We start from the raw sequence: 24,326 nt of genomic DNA, 5'->3' as shown, positions 1-24,326 counted from the left end.
TATGTCATTTTGTGTGGTCAAGTAACATCACACAAACAAGCAAACAGCATATTGTCATACAAAATGCTTTGTGTGAGCAGGGATCGTTCTGTACCTTAAAGCAGGATGGGTGACATGATATGTTCAGGTGCTCAATGGTGATCGTGTCATTTCCCACCAGTTCTCCACAGTATGTGCAAGAAGTTTCTTTATGGCTAAAGAGACAAAATGAGGCCATTGGTCAAAGCTCGTGTGACAAGCTAAAAACCCACTTTCCTCGTTGTTTAAAAAGGAAATTACAGTGTTCTGCATTAACGTTATATCATATTGCAGTAATGTAAGACTAACATGCACAGGATGTGCACATTACGCTAATGTCATCCTTTATCAATCCTGATATGTGTGTGGAAACTTGCGTACCACATTTAAATGCGTGTGCAACATTTATACATGAGGCCCCAGCTCTTTAGCCATGAAATCCAAAACTAAACAGAAAGTAATGTGCAGTGCTTTGAGTCCCCAGGAACAAGATTGAGAGCCACTGATATTTACAGTGGTGGAAAAGAAATGTGTACATGCGAATCAACTCCAAAACATTTAACTAAAGAACTTTAAGGTGATGTTTGCACACTTAATAGATATGACATGACGACGTGAACGTAATGAACGTAATGAATCATGTGATGAATAAACCTGTGGTTCAATGTGACCATATAAAGAGCATACCTGGAGTAGTGACTGGGGCTGCTGTAATTGTAGCCGGAGGTTGATGAGGTCACATAATCAGAGCTGCTACGACAGGGAAGACATACACGACTCATTTTAATGCTATAAGACATTGTTTTGTTCCACAGATCCACTGCAAAGCATCCCTTCACTGCTGCTGGTATGTGATATATTTTATGCAAAAAATACAATGGAAACCAGCATTCAGTGGTTCTCAAATGGTTGGTCAGTAAAATGCAACTAAACAATCAACCGTATAACTCTGCGGTTACAACATTACAAACGCTTTCCATTTCTGACATCATACTCCAGCCGAAAAGCCAAAGAAATGCAATTTTTAAGTATTTCCGTTTTTTTATTTTAGGGATATTGCGTTTACACGCAACGCAACGCTTTGTAACTGCAAAACCAGTTAAAATCATGTCAGTTTTGTGAGAAAAAAGTGCCTGCTCCTTACCTGCCATCAAGATGTGAATTGTTTACATATTCTTTAACGTAGACAAAGCCCCTAAAAACAAAGGAAAAACAGAGCAGGCATTAAAAGAACAACACTTCCAGGTTACAACAAAAAGGTATACACTGAATAATTTCAAACATACTTCTTAGATTCAGATTCTGGTAACTTTTTTTGGTCAGCGCTGTCCACGATTTTAGTGCTGGTTGAGCTACAAGACAAACAGTCACTTTGCATTAAACACACATACACCACAGAAGGCTCCCATTTACTTTTATTCACTTTAGTTTTAATGAGACAAAAGTATACTTGGGAAAGGGTGTCATTTGGTAAATATTTGTCTTTACGAGCCACAGGTCTTTTATAGAAATAACAATACGTAACCCAAGACATAATGCAGGGCTATACTTTTGCTGTTGTCCCTGAAAACCTGCCCTTATGGCTCAGATTCTTAATTCTGAATGATGATGTGAAGCTGGAAAAGCAGGTTTGAACCTATGCATGTATTACACGTGTTTTACAGATAGTTCGGCCAGCCTGGATGCTTCAACAAAGATTAACCCAGCAATTCATTGGTATTCATTTAGATACAATTTTCTATTTGTCCTTTTTAGGACATTCTGATTTGAGGTGCCAATTACATCCAAAACACATTACACAAATGATATTAAATTATATGAACAAATCATTTAGCGTTATATTTATCTGAACATATTTGCAAAATTTGATTCATAATGGTTTGGTGGATGTTGATATTTATGTGAAAAATAAAAAACAACTGGCTTGATCTCACATTGATTATTATTGTTGTTGTTATTGACTAAATGAATCTGAAGTACTATGAGAAAAATCCGCTTTATTAAATTAAATTAATAAATAGAATAGTTGGGTTGGCATGAAGCAGTTGGCAGGTAAATATTAATGATCTGTCATGAAGTCCACACAATGAACATCAGCACTTACCTCTCCATGTTCACAGTCCAATTCCTCCTGTAAATAAAGCAGATGTTGCTTTTAAAATGCTTCAAATGTTCAAGTGTTCTGTGATGTGAAGGCTAGTCTTTCCTCTGGATGAGTTGAATTATCTGAATGTGTATAATGTGCAGTGTGAGATTAATTATAGAGCTCAGGAGGAGTTTTAGGGTTGGGTTCGACTCAAACTGCTTTGCTGATACCGCCTCCATGACGTTAACCCATTATGCTATCGGAACTATTGTATGTCCACCCAATTTTTGAGACGAATGATATTGGACCTACTCACTTTTATTTAGCGCATATTTAGCTACAGCCTTGACTTCAACGCTGCTGCTACCTTAAATCCATCCCACCTGGCTCATTCAGAGTCCATATAAATTAAACTCCATTCCATTTCGAAACAAGGTATCAAAGTATTGTTGTACATTATACATTAATAATGGAGTGTAAATTATTATATTTATTAAAATGATTAAATGGATGCCAACTAATTGGGACAATAAACACCTCCCTACTACCCCTAACCTTACCATACACTTTATTATTAAATACCTTTAATCAAATATTTCTTAATTTTGTTGAAAATACATGTAAATGCCTGTACGGTCTGATACGTGATGTGAAAGTGTAAAGCGAAAGGCGGATTTAAACAACAAAGCTACTTGTCATGCGTCTTCCCCACTGAAGCAGCTGATAAAGTGGTGTCATTTTTACACTCCCGGGGAGGACCACCCACATTTCTTGTGCGTCCGATGCCCATGCTTTTGACTGTGTCTTAATGCACAAAATGATCTTAATGTAAAACACTTGTGCTTTTAGAGTGGATCCTGCAGATTGTTTCTCAATGAAATACCTCTTAGTATTAATAGGAATGACGTCCTCGGCCAGAGAAACCAAAACATCTGTGGACATGCTATCAATGAAACAAAGATTCAAATGTAAACAAATGCAAACAACATAATCAAATTAATAAAAACAATAGTGAAAATTCAACTCACTTGGGATCCACGTTTATAGGACTCTGGTAGCGTTTGATTGTGTCTGTGGAGCTGAAGGTTAAAAAATCGTTATCTTTTCACAGACTTTACCATGGTTTTCTTGTTCAAGAAGCAAACAGAGACAGATAAATTCATTTATTTATTGCACAGTTACCTGTTGGTCAGGTCTGACAACGGATCAGAATACCACTCAGAACTATGAAAAAGAGAGAAAGTGTGTGATAGTGGTGTTGGCTGGGGCTGATTGTTAAACATTGAGAACAGTCAACTTTAAGATGAAATCATTACCTCTTTGTGGGAAGACTCCCTACTGGAATTGGATCAAATGGATCATCAGAGCTGAAAAACAAAACAGTTCACAATGAGCTCAGAAACACACACTGTTGTACAAGTTGAATTGTAATGTGACTCTGACACAGAACTGCAATTTTACACATAGGGAATAGTATGACATTCCCTTCCTGCACTTTTATCCAAAGCGAAGGGAATTTAACTTAAAGAGTACATAACATGAGATCATGAAGATCACATTTCATGCAGTGTGTAATATTGGCGTGTTTGAAAGTAAGCAGTCTGCCAAGTTGTAAATCTGAAGGTGAATGAATAACAAAGTTATTGGCTTTGAAAAAAGGGAGTCGACTCTGAATCACGCAAACGAGTCGTCCCTAGTCCGATTCGCGAACTGCCGCGGATTTACGTCACTACATATAGTCCCCGCCTACGTTTTGCTAGGACTGCCTTTTGCAAGGACCTCACTCTTCTCCCCCAAACACTGTAGCTCGTGAGCCTCATTTGCGGTAGACCAATCACAGCAGACTAGACCATCTGACCAATCACAGCAGACTAGACCATCTGACCAATCACGTCAAAATAGGCTAGCGGAAAGGAGGGGATTAGACAGATGAATCGCGGAGCGCATCCTTTGAGAGTCAGTCAAGAAGCAAGGTAAGAATAACTGCCTATTATTATGAAATGATAGTGTTTTTACACCTTCTATGTATTGTACATAATCTTGTTGTTGGACACTCCATAAACCAAAGTAGGACCTTAAAAATCCCTAGTTATATATTCTTTAAACATTTAATACGTATGTGTTCCCTGAGGATTTCTGTTGCTAATGCAAATGTTCTACTACAGTAGTTGTAGGGTTGGGTACCGTTCACATTTTAACTGGTAACAGTAGGGTACCTGGAATTCGGTGCAGGTACCAAACAGTACCTTTTTTCAGTACTTAACTCTCTGTGTAATAAAAACACTTATTTTAGTGAAATAACCCTAAAAAGTTTACCACTATTGCCACTACAGTGTTGCACGCTGTACAGTACCTGTGCTACAGTAGCAGCGCGATACTAAAGCTTTAAAATACTGATGATGCCACTCTATTTTTTAAATGGTAGTATCGTAGTACCGTAAGTAATGTTGCATATGCACATTATTTGAACCCTTACATTTGCGAAAGCATATTTGAAAAAAGCAGTTATGTGTGCCTTCGCCTTTCTCTCGTGCCTTTTAAAGCTGTGATTTAACGCCGTTTCATGCATTCTGACTTCTTTACAATGCTAAACGTGCTGGCTTCTCATACTTATATAAAGTGAAAGTGACCTACCGTATTTGTCAGGTATGGTGACCCATACCCGAAATGTGACCTCTGCATTTAACCCATCCAGAGATTAGTGAACACACACACAGCAAGTCGTGAACACACGTACACCTGGTGCAGTGGGCAGCTATCACTGCAGCGCCCGGGGAGCAAGTAGGGGCAAGGTGCCTTGCTCAAGGGCACCTCAGTCGTTACCCGCCGGCCCTGAGGATCGAACTGGCAACCTTCTGGTCACGAGTCCGACTCTCTAACCATTAGGCCACAAATGGCCACAATATATCTAGAAATACCGTCTTAATTTTTTCTGTGGTTGTATGTTTATGGTATCATGACAACCTTAGTAGTGAATACTACAGTCAATACAATGCTTAACACCTTTGCATGCAGACATAGAGAGGTTGGACAATTTTCGAGCATCAGAAAAAGAAAAACCTAAGAGGCTAAAAGGATACAAAAAAAGATTGTTATGAGACGTGACCATTTAAAAAAAGAAAGCAATTGTGCAATACCTCTCAAAATGCGTTGTCTGTTTTACGGTTGTCCTGCTATAAGTGTAATCAGTGCTGATTCTGAGAATAAGAGAAAAATATTAAACTATTAGTTATTATACTTTAATGCTTCAGTTATGTGTATTTCTTTTGCTTATTTAGGCTTCAAATTTTGCATTATTGTCAACATCATCTTGCTCTTATGCCCATATATTCTTTAAAAAAAAGAGTAAATGTTAAAAACAAAAAAATAATAAACCTGGTAGCACTAGTATTGATGGGGATAACATCATCAGCGAGCAGGTCCAGACTCATCTGTGTCTGCTTTGTGTCCAGCAGAGAACTGAAAGTGAAATCAATGATACACTCAAATCACTCTACAATACTAACACAAATATTTTTGTGGCATGAGAGCTTTTTCCAGTTTCATATGGTGATATAAATGACATTTCTGAATGATGTTAATGCTGTAAAATAAATTACATGTGTTAAACCCAGGTTGAAGTCATACATTTTATGCTGAAAGACAATTTGGATATATATTTATTTAGCGCTTTTACAAAAGTAAACATTTCGGTACAATTCGGTTGTTAAGTGGTGACTTAAGGAATACCTTTTTCGGGTCCAAGCATCTATTCATTTCAAGCGAGGCTAAAGCTTAAACAGCTGTTTAAAAGCACTGTTTAATCATATTGCATATTTAAATATATATTAGCATTTTTTATTGTTTGCCTATAGCATCTTATTGAGCGTTTGGACCCAGAAACAGTATATGACCTTCCATATATGGGACAAAACCATTTTAAAAAAAATTAAAACAGTTTAATGCACACCTTCCAGCCAATCAGAATCGAGAATTCAGACAGACCATGGAATAAACGATAATAATTTGACATTACATACTGTTAAAATAAATGAATGTCAAATTCACACAATAAATATTGACTAAACCTATCAAATTACACATTACACATATTTTTGTCCCTACCAGGGATAATACAATTGTTTTATTTATTATCATTTGTGGGTGATTTTACGAATAATTTTCAGTATGAATTAAATTAGCATATATAGCCTCTCTCACCTGTCACCTGTAAGCAAGTCTTGACTGAGCAGATCTAGTTCAGGTTTACTGCAGGATGAAGAAAAACAGCAATTATAATGAGCTAAAAAAGCACAAATAGAGCTTCAGGGCCTTCAGGAGCCTCAAGTTCTTCATAGAACATTAGTGCGTTCTTGTGAAATGTTACAGAGCAGCTTCTCAATTGACATGACATTATATATAATAATAAGACAGAGTAAGTTATAAGAGTGAAACAGCAGTTTAAGTTAAAGTGATGAGTTAATGACAAAGGTAATGTGTGTCATACAGACCTCTCAGAGAGATCCAGAAGATCATCATTCTTCAAGCCATTTCTCTTTTCCAGGATCAGTTTAGGATCCATTCTGGCACACAGAAAGGAATACAGAAAATGTTGATTAAATGATACACTATGACAGTGTGAGCAAACAGAGGAACCTTCTCTGTAAATGGCAAGGATGTAATTATTTCATGTTCATGTGTCGTCCGTGAGTTCAAGTGAGACAAAGTTGTTTATCACATGACAATAAGTGTAATACATCCAAATGAGTGACAGTGAGTGAGCGGGTGATTTTCACATAATCTTAGTCAAACATGATGTTTCAAAAAAATACTTGCATCAACAAATTTTCTTTTTAGGCATTAAAATGAGGTCTGTCGTGTTTAAAAGCATTCAAACCTTTAGCATATTTTTAAACAATAATTTGCGTGTTTGTCCCGCCCTTCTCCACTGTGATTGGACGGCTGTGTAAAAAGGAACAGTGACAAGCTCTCTGGTTACCCAAAGCTAAATGGATATGCCACCGAAAAATGAAAATTTTGTCATGAATTACACAGTGGAGTAAAATGTAAAAATGAGTAAAAAAAAAGAAAGAAAGACGGGGCAAAAAACTGTATGTAATGTAATCCTTCTGATACATAGGCTAGTGCATAAAAAGGCAGTGTCATCAAAAGAATACAGTAAGTTAGAATATTTCACACACCATTTACACGTGAGGATGTGTAAATTTCTTTCATACCAACTTTACATTTTGAAAATGCAAACATTTTCATGAATCCGTAAATTTAGGTGAGAACGACTTACAAAAAGTTGTTTCATGAATGAGGCCCATTGTTAGTTCATGCATTTGCTAATGTTACCAAATACAACCATATTGTAATGTGTTACCAGCTTATCTTTATTATGATACTTTTCTGCATTACTGAATTATGTTTTATATTTAAAATCATTACTTCCTATGATGTTTCATTGGTTTCACGAGAATGACCCGACTCGACCTAATGAAGAACAACAAAATCAAAACACTCTCTGCTCTATCCACATGAATGACATGCACTAATATAAATATACAGTCTTCATGTGACAGGGCTAATATGAACAAATCAGATCATCTTGTACCTGGCAGGCTCTGTACTGAAGGATATCAGTGTGTCTGAAAGAGCCGTCAGACTTTCAACGCTGCAACAGGAAAACAAAAGCACAATTAAGAAACAACAGGACAGACGATGAATGTCCATATTCAGTCTATAAACATCTCTCTCTTTGTCAAGGTATTTAATAATCTGAATCTGAATTTAAATAACAACATACCTTTTCTCTGGGGTGGGTTCAGATGCTACTTTCTTCTGAGATGTAGGTTTATTTTCAGCTTTAGCTGTGGATTTGGATTCAGTTGCTATTGTAGTTTGTGTTGTAGATTTACTCTCAGCAATTTGTTTAATTTCTGCCGTTGATTTGGGTTCAGTTTCTGTTTTAGTCTGTATTGTAACTTTAGTCTCAGCTGCTGGTTTAGGTTCAGCTGTGGATTTAGATTCAGTTACCGTTGTAGTTACTGTAGTTTGTGTTGTAGATTTAGCTTTGGGTTCAACTGCTGATTTTGTGGATTTAGTTTCAGCAACTTGTTTAGTTTCTGATGTAGGTTTAGATTCAGTTGCTGTTGTAATTTGCGTTGTGGATTTCGTTTCAGCCACTGATTTAAGTTCGGCCGAGGGTTTTGTTACAGTTGCTGCTGTTTTACTTTCAACCGCTGCTTTAGTTTCAGTTGCAAGTGATGTAGGTTTAGGTACAGGTTTAGCTTCAGGCGGTACTGGCTTTACATCCTTCACTAATGGGGCAGGGGGTTCTTTTGGGGTTGGTTTAACACTGTAAATACAGCAAAAACAAAATAAAGATACTGTTAAACAAAAATTCAACCATGTAGTTGTAGGCCTATATTTGACAAATGGTATGTGTTGTTTACCTTTGCTGAGAGGCAGACGGAGCAGGCTCTGTAGTGGGTATATCCTCATCATCACTTATGACAACTCTACAAACCACATATGCACAAGAATTTAGGAATGGAGATGAGGGTCAAAAAATCTAAATAATTTGGCCAGCTACAGTATATGATTTGCTATTTAACTTGTTTCAGGTACCTTTTGGCAACAAAAGAAGTACTCGTCTGGGGACAGCTGTTGGGTTTTTCTGATGAGCTGAAAAAGTAAAGCATGAATATAAGGTGGGATATGCCTACATCAATCTTTTTTTATTAAACACTAGAAGCATTATAGATGCGGTCTATTGGAATAACGTTATTAGAAACAGTATTAACACATGGAAAATGATTTATTTACCAAGCTAGTTGCACGTGGTCCTACCATTGGTACAATTCCAAAGCACCATATGAATTACCATGACACCATCTCCAAAAACCAAAGCCATGGTATGGTTCCAAAAAACATGGAATTTTCATGGTACCATTAAAATGATGGTTTTACTATATATACTGTATGTCTAAAAACAAACTGATACAACAAACAATACTACCTTGGTTCTATAGTAAAAAAAAAGTACTTTTCAGTGCTTCCTGCTTTCAAAATTTCGGAAGCTGTAATACACTTTGAGCAATAACTTCACCATTACACTTACTCATATTTCTTTGCAGCCGACAGTACATAGGAACGCTGGCTGGCCGCTGAACCTTTGAGGACACTGCTGGCTGCCTCTGTCCTGCACATGCGCACACACATACACACACACACACAAAGAGAAGGTCATTTTATGAAAAGGACCATTAACTCTAATTTTTAATTTAACTCTAGTTAAATCTGTGTGCAGTATCTCAAACCTCTTTTCCATCTCCTCTTCATTCAGAGCGGGCTCAGACTGCACGGGCGTCTCATTGTTGACTCGAATTGTGTGAGGAGCTCTGGGGGTAAACAGTCAAAGAAAATCTAAAGATGTGCTAAAAGGAGTCAAATGCTTTAAGTGTTTTTGGTCTGGCTCACTTACATTTTCTTGTAACTATCAGTAGACTTTTTGGAGAAGCTATTTACCCCGCTTAGAAGTGAGAGAAAGGGAGATAACATATTATTCAAATTCATTTTGCAAATCTTTTTTTTCTAGCAATACAACCTAATCCAAGATAAACACTATACCAAGATCCACAACATAGGGACGGTTTCCCGGACAGGGTTTGACTAAAATAAATGTCAGAACTGCCTAAACTGAGAACAGTTATATCTTAAAATACAATAGTGCCATTGTTTTGTCTCAAGATGCACACCAGTAATGTTTGTTTGTAAGGCATGTTTGTAACATTACTTAAATGTCCTGATTTAACTAAAGCCTAGTCCTGACCTAATCCCTGTCCAGAAAATAGCCACATATGGCAGTGTTTATTTTCTGATGTTTCTATAGTCAAAAGGAACATTAAGTTAATTCAAGTGGGATTTTGCTTACGCATATCCATTGGCTGATGAAGTTGATGTTGGCTTGGCATCCGTTTTTGTGAAAACCCCTCTGCAAAAGTAAAGTATCTACTGTAAGGTATAACTAAGAGAAAGGTGCTGTGTCTTAAATCTCCTTGTTTGTCATTGCTTGACAGACTCTGAGAATATACCTGATCAGGTATCCAGAAGTAGATGCTTTTGCTCTGTGAAATAAAAAATGAAACATTTTAATTATTTGTCATTTGTAAACTGTCAAAGTTTAAACAGTTTGACCCACAGAGCTATATACAGTATATATAAACCCTATTCCCTCCCGTCTGCAGAATATCTCTTACTCGTGGGTTTCAGACACTTGACTTTGTGAGGGCCATCTTTAGAAACTTTGCGCAGCCTCTACGTATAACAGAGCCCGTGAGGACATGCAGATCCGAGGCCACAGTTTTGGAATTTGTTCCCTAAATTTATCAAATCGTGTCCATGGGTTAATAAACTTTACCACGAGTTTCCAATCCATGCTCTTAGTTTTGTGAACAGCACCATGAACATAAACTTTGCTTACCAAACTTTGCTAGAATTTTTAGAGGTCCCCTTTCTTATTAAAAAGAAACCCTCCTACAGTAATCTATCATTTCAAGACCCACCATTTTTAATACGAATTGGAAAACATATACAAAAATACACATTCATTCCCTTTGAGGCCTGCACGATTATGGCAAAAATCATAATTGTTCATTATTTCGTTTGATATTGTTTACTATAAATTTTTACTTTGAAGTATGTTTTAAAATGTTTAATAACTTTCTGTAATGTAAATGAATGCTATATTTTTTAAATAAACATGCAAAACAAAATGTCCTGAAATATTTTATTACTGTTTGAAGAAATCAAAAGCGTGAGCACGGTTTATAAATTTGTGGGTATAAATTACAGAAATTAACTGAGGGGACGAATTACATAACTGTGGCCATGGATTTGCGGGTCTTGATTTTTCCTTCAACACAGACATCGTGGGGTTCATACAATGACGATATTGTATGTAAAACGTTATTCCATTTCTTTCTGATCTGCAGTTATCACAGCACAGCAGATAGAAGCATGTTGCAATTAGGTCCTACAAATGGCGGCGGCTGCACCACTGTGTGACGTCACATGAAACCAATGAACATGTGTTGTATCAACACAAACTTCTCACTTACCCAGTCTTAAAAGGGTAAGTTCACCCAAAAATAAAAAAACTGTCATCATTTCAAACCTGTATGTGGTGCAAAAGCCCTCTGTGTGTATGTAATAAACTGCACTTAGTCTGGTCCTTGTAACATTTACTGGCATATTTCTCAGAGCTCTGACACACTTGGAATATGTTTTTAACATCAAGAGCATAAGTGCAATGTTAGCATTTACCCAAAGGTTTAAAGTGCGACCACACTTCATGGGCCGCCCATGCACTTGCAAGGTAGACAAATACACACATCCTTTTTCTGTGGATTGCTGAAATGTAGTTCCATTTCAAGGGAACTTAACACTGCAACATACTATTACACTATGGGGGAACGCCTCAGCATGAGGCCTCATCTGCGTATGAAGAACTTCTACAACTAGTGATAGATTCTGCTCTTCAGCATAAGCTGTGTCAAAGTGACTGTCTTGTGTCTTTCTCTGCCTCAGGTTTACATTTATGCATTTGGCAGACGCTTTTACCCAAAGCGACTTACATTGCATTATACTATACATTGTATCTGAGTATGGACAATCCCCTGGGAACGAACCCATGACCTTGACGTTGCTAGCGCCATGCTCTAACCACTGAGCTACAGGAAAGCCTTGCTGAGCTACAGGTTAGATTGTGTGTTTATCCCTGCCTTGTTTATCATGGGTGAAGATACACATGAAACGTGTGTCCGTTGTTTGGGAGCGGAGCATGCACGAGCAGCTCTTGAGGGGGCTGCTTGTGTACATTGTGAAAAGCTGCCTATGAGAGTGCTTTACTCCTGCCAGCTTTTTTCATGAGAATGGCCAGGCTTGAATTCTTTGCTAAGGCAGCGCACCATCTCAGGTCTTGGGGTTCACTGATGGATGACATCGAGACGGCCTTCGTCTGCTGGATCTATTGCTCCTGGGAAGGATTCAGAAGCCCATGTCTTGGTCCATGGCTTGAAGAAAATTGGACCAACCGTTTGCTTTGGGTCTTTTGAAAAGGGGCTTCCTGCTTCTAAGCAAGCTAGTTGTAAATGGATTATTGAGGCTATTTCATCAGCACGGTATGCCATCACCTATGCTGGTTTGGGCTTCTTCTACAGCGCTGTTATCATGGGCATCTCTTCAGGATGTTTGTGATATGGCAGGCTGGTCTTCACTGCACACATTTGTGAGGTTCTACAGTTTGGACCGTCTATCTAAACCTGGCTATCAGGTGCTCTTGTATTGAGTTGTGCTCACAATTTTTTACACCGCAGAATTATCTTAAGCCAGGACTAGGCCTTAGTTAAATTAGGATAATTAGGTTATTTTAAAAATCATACTTTACAAAAAAACATTACTGTGTGCATCTTAAGACAAAACAATCGCAGTGATATATTTTAAGATACGTCAGTGCAAGTTGTTTTCGATCAAGGCATCCCTCACATTTAAGTTAGTCTGAGACTAGGCTTAAGCCCTGTCCGGGAAACCGCCCCAAATGTGCCCTATAGTGTCGTTGTACGACACAGTGATGAGGTTCCTTAAAAGGGAATGTTTTGGAAGAAAGAAAAGGGGGTATTTTTAAGAAAATCTGAAAATAAACATTCCCTCCTGACACAATGCAGTCTATCGTAAAGTTAAGATTGTGGCTTATAAGGTGTGTTTGATGTGATGCTGCTCAGACCGATCGGGGTATGACATCAAAAGGAACACAAGCGATTCAAGGGTAGGCGGTTCCGTTTGCTTGTCTGTTGATGTCCAACAGTCTTTGGTGCTTGGACCCAGTTCAAATTAGATAGTGTAAGTAAGTCCTTAGTCTGGTTTAAAATGTTTTCTTTTTCAGCAGGCTAATGCTTGAGTTTTAATTGAAATAGGATTTGGTGTTTGTTTGTTTATTTGTTTTTGACTTTTTTGACATACACTCAACTGTGCTTATCAACAATAACATCCTTCAGGTACACCAGGAACTGTATTTCACAAATCACATCACAAAGACAACCTCACCATGCAGAGGGGGGTGAGTGTAACGGAGACCAGCTAGTGAAGAGCTGTGCGGTGTGTAAACCTCACTCCCCGACCAACAGAGACGCTCTAGCGACAGACGCTAGAGACTGCGGTCTTTAGCCTCCTCGTTAGAGCGCCCGTCTCCCATCTGGACCGACGCCGGTTCGAGGCCCGCGCAAAGCGGGGCGAGTAGGACCGGTTACACATGCTCCAAATCTTCTTCTCCGTTTTAGTGCATCTCTGTGGCAGAATTACAGTGCCACATACTGATTTTGCGTGTGTACTACATCGTTTTGAGTCAGTTTAGCGGTTTTGTGTGTATGCAGATATTTCTTGAGACGACTCTGTGAAAAGGAAAAAAAGATCGGATAGGGAAAGCACCTGACATCAATCAAATTTAAATGTGCTGGCTAAAGGTAATCGTAAATTCAGTAAGATTGTAATTCATGTTGGCACAAACGATGTTCGACTCCATCAATTGGAGATCACAAAAGATAATATTAAAGAGGTGTGTGAACTTGCAAGCACGATGTAAGACACTGTAATATTCACTGGTCCCCTCCCTGCTTATGGTGATATATAGTAGATTGTCTTCATTAAACGGCTGGTTGTCTAAGTGGTGCCTGCAAACTTATGTAGTTTTTATAAGTTTTTGGGGCAGACCTGACCTGTTGAAAAGAGTCAGTCTCCATCCCTCTTGGACTGCGGCTGCTCTCCTGTCTAGAAATATGGCACATAGTCTTAATACAAACGACCTGCTTATAGCATCAGATAAAGGTAACATCTCACTCCTAGTCCTGCTTGACCTTAGTGCTGCGTTCGATACTGTAGACCATAAAATACTTCTAGATCACTTACACAATTATACCGGTATTCAGGGACAGGCACTACAATGGTTCAGATCTTACTTATCAGACAGACATCAATTTGTCCATTTAAATGGGGAATCATCAAATCTAACGCAAGTAAATTATGGATTACCTCAGGGATCGGTTTTAGGACCCTTGCTATTTTCCATATACATGCTGCCCCTTGGAAACATTATTAGAAAACATGGAATTAGCTTCCACTGTTATGCAGATGATACTCAGCTATATATCTCATCAAGACCAGATGATTCCTTCCAACTATCCAAATTGGCAGAGTGCATCGACGATATAAAGCATTGGATGACTTGTAATTTCCTTCTTTTAAATTCTAATAAAACAGAAATATTACTTATCGGACCAAAGACACGTGAGCAGAATATTTCGGATTATGACCTGCAAATTGAAGGCTGCACTGTTACTCCAACAAATACAGTTAAAGACCTTGGCGTTATATTAGACAGCAACCTGTCATTTAAAAATCACATCTCAAATGTCACAAAAACAGCCTTCTTCCACCTTAGAAATGTTGCCAAATTGCGAAATATTTTATGTGTGGCTGACGCAGAGAAGCTTATTCATGCATTTGTGACCTCAAGACTTGACTACTGTAATGCACTGCTTAGTGGTTGTCCTGCAGCATCAATAAACAAACTACAGTTAGTTCAGAATGCAGCTGCCAGAGTTCTAACCAGGTCCAGAAAATACGATCACATAACCCCAATGTTATCAACCCTTCACTGGTTACCCATTAAGTATCGTATTGACTTTAAAGTTCTTTTAATTACTTATAAAGCCTTAAACGGTTTAGCCCCTACCTACATAACAGAGCTTCTACCACACTACAACCCATCACGCTCTCTAAGATCTCAAAACTCCAGACTTTTGATAACACCTAGAATAACTAAATCCACCAAAGGGGGTAGAGCTTTCTCATACGTAGCACCTAAACTCTGGAATAGCCTCCCCGATACTATTCGAGGGTCAGACACACTCTCCCAATTTAAATCTAGATTAAAGACACATCTTTTCAGCCAAGCATTCACTAATACATAGCTAATGAACAGCAGCTACGCTAATTATTCTCTTTCTGTTTCTGCCCTCGCCTCGGGATGCCCATCCCGAGGTAGGGAGAGATTCCGCCAGGCCCAGATGAACGTCATATGCCCATCCACAACTAGAGATTACGCCAGCTACATCGGAAAATCCCGTGCCATCCTCCTGCGAGAGCCTGCGGACTGACTGACCATCCAGCTCCATCCAAGGCAATTCCATCACCACCCAAGAAAAAGGCGACCATCTGGCCGGCCCAGCTCAGACAATTCCATCCCCAACCGAGAGCAAAGACGGACTACCTGTCACATAAATGCTAAATTTACAATACTTGGTATTTAATGCTAAACTTACATCACACGACAGCAGTTTGAAGTTATGGCTGCACTCAGTGACTTTGATTGGAGGTAGCTGGGTGGGTGTTGTAGGGAGTGGGGGGGCTTGTTGGTTGTGGTTCGGGGCGTTTCATTTGTTGGGACTGTGTGGGTCTGGTCTGGTTGGTCTTGTTTTGTGGTCGATGTCGGACAACAGAGGAATAAAGTTAATTATGCCATTACTACTTTTCCCTGGTTGTCCCTCTGTTGTCTGTTGTTGACCACGGAATGGGACCGGGTTGGACCTGCACGGTTTCGGCGGGTGGGGCTTCCTGGGTCGCGGCTCGTGGGCTCTCCCTGTTCTTCGTGGACGTTGCTCGGTGGCTTTGGTCGGGGTCACTGAGTGCAGCTATGACACGTCAGAGGAGATCTGGCCCTCCCGGCTGAGCCTGGTTTCTCCCGAGGTTTTTTTTTCTCCATTTATTCATCATTGGAGTTTGGGTTCCTCGCCACAGCAGTGCAGTGTTGGCTTGCTCACCGGGAGACTGCATTTATTTATTTATTCATTTATTTATTAGATATTATTTATTATAATGATCTTGCTTGGTCTATAAACACCATGCACTGTGCTGTGTTTTACCTTTCTGTGTTTTTCTTATTTGCTCCTGTAAAGCTTATTTGGAACAATGCACATTGTGAAAAGCGCTATATAAATAAAATTGAATTGAATTGAATTGAATTAATGCTAAAACTTGACTCACTAGGGCCCAGGTCAGGGAGCAGACAGAATGGCTTAACCAACTGTCTGCTTGCCGTCTCATGTCACAAAAAACACAAAATTCACAAAAAGCCATCTCATCTACAAAACACCATAATATAGAGACTGTGTCTGTCCCTTGCACTAGTAAATGTAAAAAAGTACATAAACCATTGACAGGTAATTTAATTTATGTAAATCATGGAAGGATAGTATTTTAACATACAGGAAAGCCCTAAAAATGTCTAGATCCGCATACTTTTCATCAACAATAGAAGAAAATCAGCGCAACCCTAGGTTTTTATTTAACACAGTGGCTAAATTAACCAAAAATAAATTATCAGCGCCTTCAGATGTTGGACATGAGCATAGTAGTGACGACTTTATGAATTTCTTTATGAGTAAAATGTATAATATTAGAGAAAAGATTACAGCTAAGCAACAAGAAGCGACACAAGCTGATCAGACCATAAATTTCAGCTCCCCTGAGGAGCAACTGCCATTATTCTCTACAGTAGGTCAGGATGAATTGTCTAAAATCATTAGATCATCTAAATCAACAACATGCATGCTAGATCCTATACCTACTAGTTTACAGAACTACTTTGTAGATGCTCCCATTGAAATTATAGATCCTCTGCTTAGTATTACAAACTCATCTCTGACATTAGGATATGTCCCTAAAGCATATAAAGTGGCTGTTATTAGGCCCCTTGTCAAAAAACCTCAACTTGACCCTTGGTACTTAGCTAACTATAGACCTATATCGAATCTACCTTTTATTTCTAAAGTCTTGAAAAGGTCGTTTCATCACAGCTATGTTCCTTCCTCCAAAGCAATGACATCTGTTAAGAATTCCAGTCAGGATTTAGAGCACATCACAGTAAAGAGACTGCTCTGATGAGAGTAACAAATTATTTGCTTTTGGCATCTGATTGTGGCTGCATCTCGTTACTTGTGCTATTAGATCTTAGTGCTGCTTTTGACACCATTGACCACAGCATACTTTTACATAGACTTGAAAATTATGTTTAGTGGAATAGCATTAAATGGTTTCGTTCATACCAATCTAACCGTTTTCAGTTTGTAGCAATAAACAATGAGGTGTCACACAAATCACTAGTCCAGTACGGCGTGCCACAGGGCTCTGTCTCAGGGCCTCTGCTCTTCGCACTGTACATGCTACCTAGGAGGTATAATTAGGAGGTTATCTAGGAGGTATAATTAAGAGACACAGACTATAATTAAGAGACACAGAGTAAGTTTTCACTGCTATGCTGATGATACTCAACTCTATATTTCCTCGAGGCCTCACAAAACACAGCAGTTCACCAGAATAATGGAATGCATAGTTGATGTAAAAAACTTGATAGTAGCAACTTTTTATTGTTGAACTCGGACAAAACAGAAGTGTTACTTTTTGGATCAAAAACCGCCATACGTAACCACCAAGTATACTGCTTAGCTATTGACGTATGCTCAATAAAACCCTCGTCGACTGTTAGGAATCTGGCCATTTTATTCGATAGTAATCTGTCATTTGAAAACCATGTTGCCAACACCTGCAAAACCGCATTTTTTCATTTTAAGAATATATCTAAATTACGTCATATGCTGTCACTAACAAATACAGAAAAGTTAATTCACGCATTCATGTCGTGAAGACTAGATTATTGTAATGCACTGTTAGGCAGTTGCCCTGTTTTGTTTACAAAAACGCCAACTAGTTCAAAACGCGGCAGCTAGAGTTCTTACACAAACAAAAAACTATGAGCATATTAGACCAGTCCTGTCAACATTGCACTGGTTACCTGTTAAGCAATGTATTAACTTTAAAATCTTACTGACTACCTATAAGGCCCTCCACGGTTTAGCTCCACAGTACCTGAGTGAGCTTCTACTACTATACAGTCCCTCACGTTCACTACACTCTTTGGGCTCTGGACAGTTGATAATACCTAGAGTTTCCAAATCAAGTGCAGGTGGTAGTTCCTTTTCCTACCTTGTGCCCAAACTCTGGAACAGTCCGAATAGTGTGCGGGAGGCATACACACTCTGTCAGTTTAAATCTAGATTAAAGACACATCTCTTCAACCTTGCATACACAACACTTCTATAATACAAATACAAATGTCTTTTCTCATTGTTTCCGAGGTCCGTAACCAGTTCAGATGGTGGAGCTGAAAGAGGGTTCCCCTGGCTGGGCCTGGGTTCTCCCGACGCTTTTTTTCTCCACTGGAGTTTTGGTGTGTGCGTGTGCGTGAGTGTGTGCTGAGTGTTGTCGTGTGTTGCGCGCGCGCGTGTGTGTGTGTGTGTGTGTGTGTGTGTGTGTTCATGTTTGTATATCCCGGTGGGGACCTAAACTGAATACACACCACACATGGGGATCTTGTCACCGTGGGGACCAAAATTGAGGTCCTCATGGGCACAAAAGCTTATAAATTGTACAGAACAATATTTTTTACAAATCTAAAAATGCAAAAAGTGTTCTATGATCTTTAGGTTTAGGGATAGGGTTAGGGATAGGGGATAGAATATACAGTTTGTACAGTATAAAAACATTATGCTATGACTGTCCCACGGGGATAGTCAACCAAAGCCTTTGTGTGTGTGTGTGTGTGTGTGTGTGTGTGTGTGTGTTGTGTGTGTGTGTGTGTGTTGTGGTGTGTGTGTGTGTGTGTGTGTGTGTGTGTGTGTGTGTGTGTGTGTGTGTGTGTGTGTGTGTGTGTGTGTGTGTGTGTGTGTGTGTGCATGCGTGTGTGCATTTATGTGTGTTTTGGTGTGCGTTATTGTGTGTGTCAGTGCGTGTATGTTATTTATTGTATTGCTTATAGTTAACATGTTTTCATGTAAAGCTGCTTTGTAGCAATGAAAATTGTAAAAAGCGCTATATAAATAAAAATTGAGTTGAGTAAAAGTGGCTGCTAAATAATAAATGTGCAAGTAATATAACTCAAGCAGGGTGTTAATACTTCTCAGTGTTGACTGTGGGCAGATGATCTTTAGTTGTGGGTGTAGAAACAGGACTTGTTTCTTCCAACACGTCATTTGAGCGGTTTGCTCGCACCTCAGCAATCCTGCCAGGAGAAGAAAATGATTCAAACCTGTATTACTAGTGTGTAGCTAAACTTTGGACTCATCAATCTGTGTAACTCCCTTTTTACTTTCCGATGTCCCTTTCCATCTCACTCACACTGACTCATTTCTTGCCTACCATGGTTTCTCATTCTCCTCTTGTTCAAGTTTCTCCTGCTGTCTCTGTATCCAGCTGTTGTCTCCTTTCAGAGCAGTGCGGACCTTTGTGGTCCTTAAAACAGACTGTCTGTTCCCCTCTACAAACAAGAACATACCAGACAAAAATATACGAAGATATTTTCAATATTGCAATTCTACAATAGTGAGTGAAAGGGACACTGTGAGAACTAGACAAAATTAAAGCATAAAGATAAAAGTTGAGTGTTTTAAGCAATGCATGACATGCAGCACAACAGGATTTAACGGTGTGGTGTGCTACATCTCTGGTTAAAGTGAGAGTGGAGTGGAATGCAATAAATTATTACTGACTTATTACTACTATTGATTTATATAAGATTCATTACAAAAAGACTGTGATTCAAAACTCACCACTGGACATTGTTTGTAGCACTCGCTTCGAAAAACTCCTTCAAAAAAACCTAGATTAAGGAAATGAGAATATAAAGACATTTATATAAGAACATTTATATAAGATACAGAAGTAGAGTTCCTCAAGTGGAAATGGCAGGGATTCACTGTGGGGACGTATGTTTAATAATAAAAACTCTTAGAATAGGTTTTCTGGTAAGGCTCTATTTATTACCATTAGTTAACTACACAAGTTATCATGAGCTAGCGATGACCAGTACTTCTGCAGCATTTATTCATCTTGTTTAATATAAATTTCAACATTTTTCAAATCAAAAGTTATAACTGTTCAGTGTTCACATTCGTTTATGCACAATGAAGTCACACGAACGAGCAAGCAATAGTTGTGTGTCTATTAACTAACAATAACAAAGATTAAGCGCATCTCTTGTGTTAAGTGTTAGCAAAAGTAATGAAAAAAGACCATTTAAATGTGGAGCACCTGCATATTTCTAAAAATCAAGGAGACTAGGGCAAATTGTCATCGAACTGCCATAGGACTGTATAGCCTACTTGCTGTAAGGTTTTGGGTCAATCTGTTGTGTTCCATAATTTTATCATAAGTTTGAATTTAATGACAGGGTCAATAAGTTAACCTAAACTTAACCAACTTGACCCATGCAGTGTACCACTCTAAACTGTGAAACTCTTTCCTAGTCAGTCCATGTTGTTCTTCTAGATTTATTTCAATCATCAGAGTAAACAGTGGCTGCGTTTATATTTGTCATTAACATGCGATCTCGGTGATCCGAACAAGCAGATCGGATCTTCAGACAATCAGGACACAGCACGTTTACACTTGTCAACATCAAGTGGCTTCCACATCTGGATACCTGATCGGATCTCTTCCCGCCCATTATTTTAAAAAGCCTGCAATTTAAAAATAGCCCCAGTGCGGGGAGATTTCACAGAACACACATAACGGGGAGGATGAGCATGTTACAGATAATGATACACTGGAAAGTATAAACGTCTGCTATATGCAATAGGAATTAAATAAATGATGAAATACAGTAAAACGTGTTATAATTACCAGATGAATATTATAAATCCAAAATCCAAAGCTGAGAATATTAAACTAGGCTACAATGTAAATTAAAATACATTCATAAATACATTTATCCATTTATCATAAATCCATGTGCATAAGTGCGGTTGTCTGTTACTGTGTGTGCGCTCGAGCACGTGCATTCTCCGCTCTGCCTCGCACTCCCGTCATTTAAAAATGAACGGTCATTTCGTTTTACCTCACTCACTAACACATTAGTTTAGCTGTTTATTTTTTTATTTATTTAAATACGCACAGATTTGAGAGTAAACTTATATTTTCGATTAATTTGACCCATCACATCAACAGACCACGATGTAAAGACTGAAACTCAGGGATTTTGATTGTTATATCCAAAAGCGGAGCCACTAGCCTATACTTCGGTAAGACAAGAATATTGTTAGCCTGAAGATAATTAAATGTTTATTCTTCTGTCAATAAATAGCTGCTTTAAATCCTGAATATTTTGTTGAAGTCATTGGTCATTTTATTTCAATATCTAACTGTAATGTTTGATGCTGAGGTACACAGTGTGGTTTTATTAGAACAAGCAGTGCTGAAAATAAACAAATGATGCGTTTAAAAACACCGTTGTCGCTGTGTGTGCGCGAGTAAAACCCGTTCATGAACACGAATTAATAAAAATTTCGTGTCTATGCCACGAACTGCCGTGAGACTAGGTTGGACTGCAGGGAAGTTCGTGGCATAGACACGAAATTTGGAATCTATTAATTCGTGTTCATGGACACGAACATCCCCATTTTTTCGTGTCAGTGAGCACAACCTTTTTTTAATGTCACTCAGCACGACTTTCTTTTCGTGTCACTCAGCACGACTTTCAATACACAGAGAGCGTGTGTTTTTACATTTATATATTAATGACCTGATATCAAAAGTAGTAAATATTTTAGGATGTGGCTAACTAACACCTTACTTCACCCCAAACCCTAAAATCCCTAATTCTGCTAAAACGCGAGTTTCAAACAACGATAAATGGCTACTCTAACCCCGCCCCTAAACCTAAACTCACAGGGGAAAAGTAAAATCATAACAAAACATAAGACTGAGATCGTAGGAAATAGGAATTCACATGAATGAGCCACCGTTTAAAATAGGTGTGAATTCCCATCAGATTGCGTTGATATATATTTATACATGAACAATATTGCGTATTAAATACATTAGATTGAAAGTCGTGCTGACTGACATGAAAATAGGGGTAAATTCGTGTCATTAAACACAAATTAATTGATTACAGATTACAAATAGGGTGGTGGTAAAGTCAAATAGTGGACAAGTAAAACATCTCGTGTAATTTGACATACATCCTCTGTAGGTTGCAAATAATGATACACTGTAAAAAAGTATCCACGATCATTTCGTGGGAAAATGAACGACTGTGCAACGTTTGGGAGCTAGAGTAAACTTTCCGCTGTATTTGTCATCTGCTCTGCAGTATGACAGGCTTAGGACAGACGAGAGAATAATGATAGCGGGCGGGATTTTCTGTGAAGTTGTACCGGTATATGTAGATAAACTGGCTGGATTGCGTTTACATTACACTGAGATCCAATCACAATGCGTCCTCGACTACCTCTGGATCAGGACACTCTGCGGATGACATTCCGATCAGAAGCACTTTTACACTTGTCTTTTAAAGTGTAACATTTTCAGTGTGGACAACATCCAGATACAGGTTGCATGTAAATGACAAATGTGAATGCAGCCAGTCAAGTGTTAATGGTACTAGTTTTAATGACCATTAATGATCATTTTCATTATCTGTTCTTATCCACAAACTTTCCCTTTGAAAAATGATTTAAAGTAAGATTCACAGCTATACATAAGGAGGGTTGTAACTTATAGCTGTAAACCTTCAGCGAAGATTCCAGTTTCATTTCATAATCATGTAGCAGATCCTGTCCGTCCACTCCCGACCGAAAACATCCTTTGACAGTATTATATTCAAAGGGCTCTACGTCCCGAACCTCTTACATGACAGATAAAGCTTTTATAAGAGATAAAATATCATTACAACTTCCAGTAGGACTTTCAGTAATCTCCTAAATACACATGTACATCCTGATTCATGCCATTACAAATCAAGTAACCAACATCATTATTTGGTTGGTTTCCATCCTAGATTGTATCTGTTGTAATTATCAGATGTGACAATTCTTAAAACTCGCTTAACAAAATGCTCAATATCTTAAGTGTAAAGGATGAAGAAACAAAGCTTACGCTACACATAAATGACCCGAGGCTTGTGTAACAAAGCATCAAAAACTCAACAGAGCACATTAAGCCAAAACATTTCCCCTTTCCCAAAAGTTATTCCAACATGAGCATTGAGCTTTGCTCCATGGTGACACAATGTGATATCAAGTGTAAACACAGTTTGTGGAAGAGGAAACAATGACTGAGTGAAAGCCAAATAATTGTCAAATGCACTTTCACCAGAGCTACAGTCTATATCAACCAGTCAAGGTTTTTTTAGTTTACTACAATTAAAACTTTGAAAACGTTCCTGGTCATTGAAATCAAATCAAATATTGACCTAAAAATTATTGGAAAAACTTAACTCAAGGAAGAATTTAAATGTTGACTCAAAAATAAACTGAAGTAAGTTTAAAGCAGTAAAATTATAATAATAAAAAAACTGAAAGAAAAATAAAAGAAAAATAAATAATCTTATATAGCAACATTAAAAATAAACCAATAAATTATAAATGTCAAAAGCATATACCAAAATTGCTAATTGTTAACCAAAGTGCTTTATATAAAAGAAAACAACAAAAACACAATAACAATACATTACAAGCACATGACATAAAAACGAGTTATGGCATGAATCAAAAGCCAGCAATACAGCGAAATATATATATATATACAGTGAGAAGATGTCAACCCCAAATACTATCACTACTTTGTGACATTTTATTAAAATCACAAGTGACTTACCTGGTCAGATTGAGTTTAGCTGTGAGTAATAGCTTGGGTCACAGATGCACTGAGCAGTGCTAGAAAAAGGACTGTGAGCTCTTGGCTCAGTGAACACACACTGACGCATACACACACACACACACACACACACACACACACATTGTGTTCAGTGACAGCTGTCTTCTCCAGCGAGCAGGTACGGGCGTGGGCACAGACCTGCCCAGCAAGTCAGGGAGGCCTGGCCTACCAAACCTAGGTGTGTTCCTGCGTATGTGTCTATGTAACTCAGTGTTATGGGTGGAATAGAAAGTGTGCTACTTGCATACCATTATGTGTTGACTTCTGATGTATGTCATGCACAGATAGAGACCAAGCTGCAGAGAACAATGAATGGAAGTGATGTCACACTGACTCTAATCTGTCTGAATTGAGATCTTGTTCACCTGCCCACCCAGCAATACAAACCAGCATGACTGACACAGAAACTGGT

General features: G+C 38.4%; 1 protein-coding gene across 2 annotated transcripts in view; it reads right to left on the bottom strand.

Annotated features, from left to right (window-relative positions):
- The window catches only part of znf185 (zinc finger protein 185 with LIM domain), a 25,316-nt gene extending 990 nt beyond the window's left edge, over positions 1–24,326 (bottom strand). Inside the window, exons 1-26 of one of the 2 annotated variants that reach the window (XM_057348994.1) lie at positions 23,855–24,326; positions 19,807–19,856; positions 19,397–19,514; positions 19,155–19,259; positions 10,183–10,215; positions 10,023–10,082; positions 9,573–9,620; positions 9,409–9,489; positions 9,210–9,290; positions 8,717–8,773; positions 8,542–8,607; positions 7,893–8,444; positions 7,701–7,760; positions 6,595–6,666; positions 6,305–6,352; positions 5,480–5,563; positions 5,242–5,301; positions 3,421–3,471; positions 3,287–3,328; positions 3,133–3,183; positions 2,988–3,047; positions 2,123–2,149; positions 1,305–1,370; positions 1,163–1,213; positions 706–768; positions 95–194 (exon numbers count right to left, since the gene is read on the bottom strand). In XM_057348994.1, the coding sequence (XP_057204977.1) occupies positions 95–194; positions 706–768; positions 1,163–1,213; positions 1,305–1,370; positions 2,123–2,149; positions 2,988–3,047; positions 3,133–3,183; positions 3,287–3,328; positions 3,421–3,471; positions 5,242–5,301; positions 5,480–5,563; positions 6,305–6,352; positions 6,595–6,666; positions 7,701–7,760; positions 7,893–8,444; positions 8,542–8,607; positions 8,717–8,773; positions 9,210–9,290; positions 9,409–9,489; positions 9,573–9,620; positions 10,023–10,082; positions 10,183–10,215; positions 19,155–19,259; positions 19,397–19,514; positions 19,807–19,816 (2,046 nt within the window). In that variant the 5' untranslated portion in view covers positions 19,817–19,856; positions 23,855–24,326. Of the gene's footprint in view, positions 1–94; positions 195–705; positions 772–1,162; positions 1,214–1,304; positions 1,371–2,122; positions 2,150–2,987; positions 3,048–3,132; positions 3,184–3,286; positions 3,329–3,420; positions 3,472–5,241; positions 5,302–5,479; positions 5,564–6,304; positions 6,353–6,594; positions 6,667–7,700; positions 7,761–7,892; positions 8,445–8,541; positions 8,608–8,716; positions 8,774–9,209; positions 9,291–9,408; positions 9,490–9,572; positions 9,621–10,022; positions 10,083–10,182; positions 10,216–19,154; positions 19,260–19,396; positions 19,515–19,806; positions 19,857–23,854 lie in introns of both variants that reach the window. The other variant, XM_057348993.1, reaches the window with a different exon arrangement.

This window comes from Triplophysa rosa, linkage group LG13 (assembly GCF_024868665.1).
Source record: "Triplophysa rosa linkage group LG13, Trosa_1v2, whole genome shotgun sequence".
NCBI lineage: Eukaryota > Metazoa > Chordata > Actinopteri > Cypriniformes > Nemacheilidae > Triplophysa > Triplophysa rosa.
Note: the sequence above shows the minus strand (reverse complement) of the source record. Positions and strands in the feature narration are given on the sequence as shown.